This window comes from Meriones unguiculatus, chromosome 19, assembly GCF_030254825.1.
Source record: "Meriones unguiculatus strain TT.TT164.6M chromosome 19, Bangor_MerUng_6.1, whole genome shotgun sequence".
Lineage (NCBI taxonomy): Eukaryota > Metazoa > Chordata > Mammalia > Rodentia > Muridae > Meriones > Meriones unguiculatus.
This window is the reverse complement of record NC_083366.1, coordinates 69,125,367-69,134,719: the sequence shown is the minus strand read 5'-3', so window position 1 is coordinate 69,134,719 and position 9,353 is coordinate 69,125,367. Positions and strand designations below refer to the sequence as shown.

Sequence of the window (9,353 nt, the reverse complement as noted above, 5' to 3'; positions counted from 1 at the left end):
TGTAATGGGTCGTGCTCATGTCTGTGAATAAAGAAATCCACATCCCTCCAGGCCTGCTGCTCGGGGCCTCCAGGGGTCGATCTGGCGTCCCAGCTCCTCTCGCCTCCGAGGCTACAGGGGGCGCACAACGGCGGGCTGGACGGAGCCTGAGCGCCCGCCCCCAGAGGCGGCCTTGGGCGAGCGAGGGCGCTCGCCCGTCACGGGCCCCGGGGCTGGAAGCGGCCGGTGTCCCCCTCCGCTTGTACCAAAGCAGATCACACACCTTTATTATCCTCAAAATGTAACAAACAGGGTAAGAAATCCCGCCCTCCCCCCACCCCTCCCCGCGGTCCAAGGGAAGCATTTAAAAAGCCCCGCGGTCGGCCAGGAGTTCGCCCGCGGGGCCCGGGGCGCCGGACGCCCCCCTATACGGCTGTAGTCCTCCCGAACAAGGGGATGGAGACCGGCAGGCGCCAGGCGCCGTGCTCCAGGGGCTCGCGGCTGCTGAGCTCCGAGTCGGTCCAGCTGGGGAAGACGCGGCGGCCGCGGTCGGCCTGCAGGCAGAGGGCGGGGCAGGGCGCGGCGGGCCGCGGCGCGCTGGGCAGGTGCAGCGCCGAGCTGTAGCCGCGGTCCAGGAACAGGGGCTTGTGGCTGGACGGCGGCTGCTCCTGCTTCTCCGCGCTGTCGCGGCGGCTCAGGAAGGGCGTGACGATCTTGCGGTAGAGGCCGCGAGTGTCCGTGAGCACCTCGCTGTAGGGCGGCGGCGGCTCGGCCATCAGCACCGCCTCCTCGTAGCACGGCGGCTTGGACGTGTCCGATTCCGCTGCGGGGCGCGGGGCGGGCGGTGAGGCGGGAGGCGCCGGCCCCGGCCCCGGCCCCCCCCGGCCCGGCCCGCCCGCCCCGCCCCGCGCGCGGCCTTACCTTGGCGCGGGTAGCTCCAGGGCCGGGGCGGCACCGAGAGGTGCGGCGGCGGCGGGTGCGGCAGCGCGTGGTGGTGCGGGTGCGCGTGCGGCGGCGCCGGCCCGTGGTGCAGCAGCGGGTGCGCGTGCACGTGCGGGTGCGCGTGCACGGGCGCCTCCAGACGGCTGCGGTGCGGCGGCGGCGGCGGCGCCAGCCCCGGGGGGCTCCCGGCCAGGCTGCCCTCCAGCTCCAGGGGCTCCAGCTCCAGGGCGCGCAGGTTCTGCTCCCTCAGCCGCTCCTCCTGGCGCCGTTTGAGGCGGCGGCGCAGGAAGCTGCAGAAGCAGCACAGCAGGACGATGAGACCCCAGATGAGCCAGAAGCCGGCGAAGCACGTGAGGAACGTGTAGGTGCCCTGGGACATCACCATGGCTGCGGCGCGAGCGGCGGGGCCTCGGCAGCTTTACTGGACGCGGGGCTCCTCGGCGGGGCCCCGGGGCCGCGCCCCGCTCCCAGGTGCCGCCAGCGTCGCTCGGGGACCCGCGGCCGGGGGCTGCCTGCGACGGGGCTCAGCGGGCGCGCACGCCGGCGGGGGACAACCTGGGCTCCCTCTCCTTTCCATGGCGCCGGCCGGCGCGGGCTCACCTCACCCGGGGCCGCGAGCGACCTGCGGGGCAGACACCGGGCTCAGCGAGGCTCGCCGGGACCCCGGGCGACTCCCGGGCCGCGGCCCTCGCCCCGCGCGGGGCCGGGGATGCCTCCTCCGTGGGAACCCCCGCGCTCCCCGGGGGCCGGGTGACGTCACCGAGGGTGACGTCACGCCCCGAGGTTTCCCCGACAGGGTTTCCCCCGACTCGAGACCCGGCCGCCGCGTGCCGCCGCGACCCAAGATGGGCCAGCAGGGGGCGCGCGGAGCCCGCCCGCGACCCTAGGTAGGGTCCAGCTCCGGAGGCGGTCTGCGAGGCTTGCGAGCGCCGGGGCACGGGGCTAGTCCCGCGGTTTGGGGTGGGGAGGAGGACAGCCCCCCTCCTGGAGGCCCACCAGCAGCCCGCCTGGCGCCCAGCTTCTGCTCCGCGCTGCTTCCAGCTGTTGGCCACGCCTGCGAGGCTGGCAGCGGCTGCCGCTGCACGCCGCCGGCCCTGCCTTTGTCTGCTCCTGAAGCCTTGTGCTGGGCGTGGGCCAGGCCCGCTTTCCTTCCTCTGCGCGCCTCTGCCAGCCGGATTCCAGCCCCAACTCGACTTCCCGCACCACCTACTCATGCGCAAACCCCACTGGCTGCACCTCTCTTGCTTCCAGCCCTCCCTTTTCCTTCCACTAATTCCTTTCCCCCTCTGCAGAGGGGTGGAAAATTAGGTTTGTCTTTCTTTCGGAACCACCTAGTCCTACACTCACTATAAAGTCTCTAAGGTTCACCTCCTACCTCAGCAGGAGTCTGAGGGCATCTCTGACTGCTTAGTTGTGGGCAGCCAGCAACAGACCGGCCACCATCCTCATGGGACAGAAACGGGCCTTTCCTGAATGCCTTCTATCAGGACTTTAACACAACCTCCCCCTACCACCATACACACACACACACACACAGGGAACAAATTGTTTCCAACTCGGCTGAGAACTGGAAGAGCAGTTAACTGTACAGATGGCAGTGCTAATTTGAACTTAGGCCTAGCCGCAAAGCCCTAGCCTGAGCTCGTGCCGAGTATGGTTTTCCAGGCGCTCCAAACAACCGCCTGCCCTTGGCACACCCACACTCTCTCAGCTTTGGTGCCCACAATCAGCTTAAGACCCAGGCTGAAAGGGTGCCAGGCCTTGGCCACCCCGGCTCCCCAGATGGCTCCTGTCTGACTCTCTGGCTGCCTTTAGCCATGTGTCCCTTGGTGACCATGCCAGTCCTGTCCTCCTGGGCCTGCGTTCCAGAGCAGACAAGGGTAGGAACAATAGCTCTGCCCGCCCCCTCCACAACCCCACCATGAGGCTGCCATGGTGACGCAGCCCAGATAAAAACACGATGCTGCCAGTCACTGGGAGTTAATTAAATCTGTTGTTCTCCTTTCCTTGAGCCCTCAGGAACAGGAATGTTCTGCAGGCTTCAGCCAAAAGGGCAGAAACAGTCCCGGGTCAAAAAATGTATTTCTGTGGTTGGAGGGAACGAAGCTTGCTAAATTAGAAGCATCTGTCAAGAGCTGGGGGCAATGGTGCAGGTCTGCAACTGCAAAGATGGCTTGGGCCCAAAAGAACGGCCATCATGGACAACGTGACATCATGGTTCCCTCCGAGAGCATATAAATAAAAGGAAGCTTTAAAAATAATCTGCCAGGGTCATCAGAAGTTGTTCCTTCTTTCCTTGGAGATTTTTGTTGTTTTTGAGACAGGGTGTCACTATGTCCCAGCTGGCCTCACACTCAAGAGCTGTCCACCTGCCTCTGCCTCCCCATTGCTGGGATTCAAGGCCTGCACCTCCACACCTGGCTCCATGCACGATCACGGGAACATTCACATCACCTCATTTCATGTCACACAGCGAAGAGGAGGTGCTAAGGTCCGGTCTGTATGTGGCCAGCCGCTGTCCACCTCATGGGCTGAGCTGTGGATGAGGCCCCAGCGCCTGTTGGCGCCCAGCTCGTGAGAACACCTGGGAGCTGGGTTAACCTGTGGCCAAATGTGTGTCCTGTTCTGGCCTGTCCAAGCTCCACACCACCTGTGGTGTAGCCCAGGGAGTGGGGAAGTACTTCAAGATCTGCAGAGAACACAGTACAGAAATATGCCCCAAGGGCACCTAGCTCACAGCCTGGGCATTGGGCCAGACGCCAAAGAATAAACCCCAAGTCTGTGCTGCTGCAAGAAGTGTCAACAGCCTCTGCTCTGGCAAACTCTGGGCCAGGGAGCGTGCCACTGAGCTGCCCGACAAACAGTCCGGCTCTAGCTCTCCCGCCAGGCCACAGAGGGCCACAGTCCAGCCTGAAGCGTCCCTCCTGGACAGTCCACAGTAGTTGTTCGGCTTGTAAACACCAAGAGGGTCATTCAGATCTTTTGAAATGCTCTATTGAACAGGCCAGACTTTTCAAAGACCTCTGCCCCAAGCTCTTCCCTGCCTCTGTGCATGCTTTGGCCCTAGTGTGTGTGGAGGACCCAGAGACTCAGACCTAGAGTCTTGGTCTCAGCCCCTCATGTTGTCTCACTGTCTCCACAATGTTGATAGCAAACACCTGTACTTGCCCACCTCCTCCCTGTCCACCCAGAACCATGCCCTCCATCTTTCCCTCTGCCAAAGGATTCCTTTTCTGCATTTCCTCTTTTCCCCACCTTATATTCTTGTATGTTATTAAACAATATTTAGGATTCCCTCTTAATGTGCAGCATTATGGGCTTGGGGCTTTGCTGGGTTTCCTTAGACCATCCTGGGATAAAAGCCAGGCCCCAGGTGTTTCCTAACCACTGTGCTGCCTGTTTTCTCATGAATCACCGCTGTGGTAAGGAGTGAGCTAAATTCTGCAAAGGTCACAGAATTGTGTGTTTTGGGGCTGGGGGATAGGGTGGGTGTTTCGGACTGGCACCTCAGAAGCTTGTACAAGTGTCTGAAATACACAGAGGGGAGCTTGTCCAGATCCACCACCATCGTCTGAACTCACTAGGTCACCCACGGTAGCCTTGAACTCACAATCATCTTGCTTCTTCCTAAAAGCTGAGGTTACAGGCAAAAACCACCACACCTGGCTTCAGAGTTCAAATTTCTAACAATTTTTCAACAGATGCTCTGCCAGAAAAACATGTGGCCCAGAGCATGGCCTCGAGGAGTTCCTGCCAGGGCCTCTTGGCCTCCTCCCCTGTTCCCTGGACATGTCTAGCCTGAGCTACCCTCACTGCCCTGCCCAGTGATCCTGGAATGCTCCACAGTCTTAACAAAGGCTTGCTCGCCTGGCACACAGGAGCGGAAAGCTACTTGTTACAGTGACTTGACCTGTCCAGGTACCATTGGATGTTTGAACTGTGAGAGAAGGGACCCACCCCTTCAGGAGCTTGGTCAGCATATACTAAATTCTTGAAAAATATCATGGGAAGAAAAAGTGACCGCCCAGCCCTTAGCCCTCCAGGGGTAGGTTCTGTTTTGCTTTTTCAAGACACAGTCTTATGTAGCCCTGGTGGTCCTGGAACTCACTCTGTAGATCAGGCTGGCCTGGAACTCAAAAGAGATCTTCCTGCCTCTGCCGCCCAAGCAGTGGAATTAAAGGTGTGTGCCACGACTGGCACTTGGGTGGGTTGTAACCAAATTAAAAACCCTACCATCTATGAATACAAGGAAAAGTGATATGGAGGCCCTGGGAGCAAGAGGTCTGTGTCATAACTTGTGACAAGCTTATACTGTGGATGTGAGCCTGAGATAGAGACCAGGAAAGGAGACAGCACCAAAATGTAGAGTGGTGTGCTGAGGCCAGGGAGGAAAGCAGCCGTCACCCTGTCCTTGCCACCACCAGCCTCTCACACTTGTGAGCCCAGCAACACTCAAGAGGTAGAGCCTTAGCTGGCTGGGAAGCCTTGAAGGCTGCACAACCCAGTCCTGGCAGGAAAGGCCTGTCAGGGAGACACGGGACATTTCTATTCCTCTTCCTCACAACAATGCGTCCCAAAGTCAGCCTTGCATGACTCTACCATAGCCTCAGCTCAAAAAAGGCTCAGCCAGGTCCTGACCTGTGTCTGTGGCCTACCCCAGCACAAGGACATCAGAGCCCGGAGCCCCGGTCGGTGTGCAGACACGAAGAATTTCCTTGGGCCCTCATTTTCAGCTCTGGCCCTGTCAGGGGCAGTGTGGGAGGAATGGGGCAAGGCAGTAAAAGCCCAGACTCGTGGAAAGCTCATTCCTGTGGCTCCCTGTTTCTCCATCCTTCATGCAGGATGTGATGATCTGTTCTTGCAAGGGAGGAGGCCACAGGGTGGGGAAAGAGAATGCTCATGTCTTGTAAGGAGCAATGTGTTATGTCAAGCACTGAGAGGAAGCATGAGTTCAAATCCTGTTTCTACCTAACTGAGCCATGTGCTCCCATTGTAGCCCCACACCAACAGTAGAACAGGGATGCTGAGGCCTGCCTAGGGGCCTGGTGAGATGGCTCGGCGGTTAATGGCACGTGTTGCTTTTGCAGAGGGCGTGGGCTCTGTTCCCAGCACCCACAGAAAGGTTCACAAGGGTCTGGAACCCCAGTTGCAGGGGATCTGCTGCCTTCTGACCTCCACAGGCACTAAACACACACGGTGCACAGACATGGGTGCAGGCAGAACACTCGCACAGAAAGTGAATAAACCTGAAACAAAACGCGCCCAATCAAGCGTGGGGGCACAAGGGACGTGAAAACACTTCAGTGTGCACACTTGGGTGGGACCAACTGAAGGCCAGCAGCCTGCCCCACGGGGATGCTCCAGCAGAAATCACCCCCACCTTACTATGGGCTGTGTGCGGCGTCAACTTTAATGCAATTCAAAAATGTTCTATTGGCCAATGGCTAACAATCTTTCCCATAGTCACTTTTCCCAATGTTTACACAAAGGTCACTCTTTATGCTTGATCTAAAAAAACACTAGATAATCTAGACACACAAAGTCTACATGCTGTGTGGCGACATTAACTCATGAGCAGGAACCTGGCCACATCACTCATGCCATTGCCCCTGTGGCCCGTGGAGGCATTGGGTTCCCAGCCTCTGAGCTGGCCTGGCCAACCACAGGTTCCTAGCACTTGTCTGGGTCTGTGTTGGCCAGACTGTCTCATAATTAGAGATAGACGCTGTAAAAGCCAGAGAGCCTATGCACCAGAGAGCAGGGGCTGAGAGGCTCCCAGAGGGTAAGGTAGCCAGACAGAGGCTTCAACTCAGCCAGAGAGAAAATGGAGGAGGGAGGCACGAACACAGCCTATCAATAGCACGCCCTGTGCTACATGTGAGGAAGCCAGCTGATTCAGCAGGAAGGAGAGGTGCTCCAAGGCTGGAGACGGGCAACTTCCTCGCTGCAAGAACATGAAGGAAGGCTAGGAATGTTCCTCTGGCAAGCTCTGGGAGTCTTTCCTGCCTGGATCACATGGCTAAGAGGGGGTATGTCAGCCGAGGAGCCTGCAAGACAAACGGAGCTCCACTGCTTTCTAGTTTGCTTGACCTTGGGGGGCAAATCCCTTCCCTTCCTGAGCCCCAGGAGTCTTATCTCTAAACAGGAATGCTAAATGCACCTTGCACACTGGCTGTAAGGATTGGGGACTGTGGATGCACACAGACCGCACACAGAGCAGATAAAGACTGAAGGGAACCTGTGACTAAGCCCAGGTCTCTCTGCCTGACTTCCCAGGTAACATCCATTTAAGGGCATCTTCTGCCAAGGCCTCAAATGCCCCAGATCCTGGGCCCCGGATGCCTCACTGAATAGAAAACGGAACCTAGGGGTGGTAGGTCGTGGTTTCAGGGATGCTACATGTGAAGCCTGTGGTCAGGACTGGCATCTGCTGAGTCAGGTTCTACTGGCAGGGGGGCCATTTCTCTGTCTAGCACACTGCCCGATGAGGGGAGGGCGGGAGGGGAGCCAGAGGTCATTTCCTCTGACTCAGCAGCCATCTGAGGAGCTCCCTTGGGCAGCGCACCTCCGTGTGGCACTGGTCTCTTTGCAGGCCAACCTCCATGCCACCCCACACAGGCAAAGCATTGTGCACAGACAAGAAAGGAGCACTGTGGTCCAAACAATGAGCTGGGTCGCTCCCATCTGGCCTGGGATTCAGCTCCCCGGGGTGAGCAAGGTCCTTTGCTCTGCTTCCATCCCTCCCTGGAGAGTGGTGGCTAGGAACACCAAGTAGAGGCCCACCGCGGGCCGGTGATTTGGCACATGCCCTAGCCATGAGGGATGTTGGCTAGCTTCTTTCCTCTTCCCTAGTTTTAAAAGAAAATTCACCTCCGGAGAATGGGATTTCGTGTCAGGCCACGTTTCAAGGGAGCGGGAGACCACCCTAGCGGTGGCACTAACAATGGTGGTTGCCCGGCAGAGACCCCAGACCCTACAACCTCCAGGCCTCCCCGCGCCGCAGGCCTAGGGTCTGGGCCGCCTCCACGTTTGCAGCCACCCTGGAGCCCTGTTGCGACGACTGCAGCCACGTGGGAGCCGGCTCGTGCCCACGGAGCCGCTCTCCCTCACCCCCACCCTCGACGTGCTGAGGCAGGCACACCCAGACCGGCCAGCAGAGCGATGCTCTTGCCACTGTGCACCCCCTTTCCCCCCCTCCCGCGCCCCCGGCCGTGGTGGGGGAGGGGGCGTCTCCACCCCGCAGTCGCGTTGCCGGGGAGCGCAACCCCGTTGCTGTGGCAACGGTTTCCAAGCGAACTGGTGGCGGCTCGCGCCCGGCTCGGCTCGGGCTCCCTTGCTCACTGGTGCTCTCCTTCCCCTCCTTCCTTCCCTCCGGTGTGGGCTGGGGGAGGGGCTGCCCGCTGTCCCGGTCGGGGTCCGAGTGGCGACACCAGGCTAGGGCTCTGAGCCACCCGCAGGGAGGGGCATCAGCCCGAAGACCATCTTCCGCCCGCGCTCTGTTCCCGCCCGGCCCGCAGCCGTCGCGGTACTCACGGGCCCAGGCATCCTCCTCGAACTCGTCTTCCTGCCTCAGGGCGAGCGGCCTAGCGGACGGAACCCCCAGCTTTGGGCAGGCTGCGGCCTCGGGGAGCAGACGGTGGCAGCGAAAGCCGCTCCAAGCGCTGGGCTGGAGGCACGGGGCGCGCGCACGGGCGCGTGCTGAGCCTGGCGTGCGCGCGCGCGCAGCCAACAGAGACACCCCCACCCCCTGCCACACGCCGCCGAGGGAAGGGGTGGGTGGGACTCCGGACCCACCTGCCGCACCCAGACACGGCACACGAGGGCGTGGGCTCGCACTACCAAGGGCATCCTAGCAGAGAAGGTACACGGCACAGCTCCTGGCAACAGGCTACCCAAAGGGAGGTGCGGGTGAGGGACACACCTGCAGCTTCGCTGCACAAAGCAGCCACACACGGGCGTGCTTAGCGGAGCGGCTGAGGTCACGAACCCAGTCACACAGCTCAACCGGGACATGTCCAGACACAGGTAAGAAATGGGGCAAGGCTAGAGGAAGCCAGCGCCTCAGAGTGGCTTCCTCCAACTCAGGCCCGCACCTGCTCTGTCTGGAAGGTACGTGCCTCCCGAGAAGCACGGAGACCAAGCTGAGGCTCAGTCTCCAGGGTTTCGTGGGCATGCTCACCCGAGGATACTGTCTAGAGCCGGCTGGCTCCATCTTAAGCTTGACCCCGGCTGCGTGCTTGCCTTTTACTGTTTCCAAAAGCCCCTCCCACCACATCAACTGAGAGTTACGGCTGTAAGAGCCAGGGTAAAAGGGCCCATAAAACCAAAGAATCCCGGTCTAGCTTTGACCGCAGCTGGTTCCAGGCGTTTCCAAAGCTGGCATCTGACACCCCAAATGGTGGTGTGGATGTCCGCCATAGCTCGACTTAAGC

The 9,353-nt window shown here is 60.3% G+C and overlaps 1 protein-coding gene across 2 annotated transcripts; it reads right to left on the bottom strand.

Moving 5' to 3' along the window:
- Nucleotides 1-238: 238 nt before the first annotated feature.
- Prr7 (proline rich 7, synaptic) lies at nucleotides 239-8,646 on the bottom strand. Of its 2 annotated transcripts, none has more exons than XM_021639143.2 (3): nucleotides 8,455-8,646; nucleotides 901-1,543; nucleotides 239-802 (listed from the first exon to the last, which is right to left on the bottom strand). In XM_021639143.2, exons 2-3 carry the CDS (start codon nucleotides 1,304-1,306, stop codon nucleotides 405-407), a joined length of 804 nt encoding a protein of 267 aa, XP_021494818.1. In that variant the 5' UTR covers nucleotides 1,307-1,543; nucleotides 8,455-8,646; the 3' UTR covers nucleotides 239-404. The 2 variants fall into 2 exon arrangements, with proteins under 2 accessions (XP_021494818.1, XP_060228519.1); XM_060372536.1 differs by lacking the exon at nucleotides 8,455-8,646 and adding an exon at nucleotides 1,918-8,108.
- Nucleotides 8,647-9,353: the final 707 nt, after the last annotated feature.

Excerpts from the sequence above, each read along its gene's own strand:
- Prr7 (XM_021639143.2), bottom strand. The coding sequence starts at position 1,306 with ATGGTGATGTCCCAGGGCACCTACACGTTCCTCACGTGCTTCGCCGGC. Across the intron at positions 803-900 it reads CTGGAGCTACCCGCGCCAAG|CGGAATCGGACACGTCCAAG; the intron begins GTAAGGCCGCGC and ends CGCGCCCCGCAG.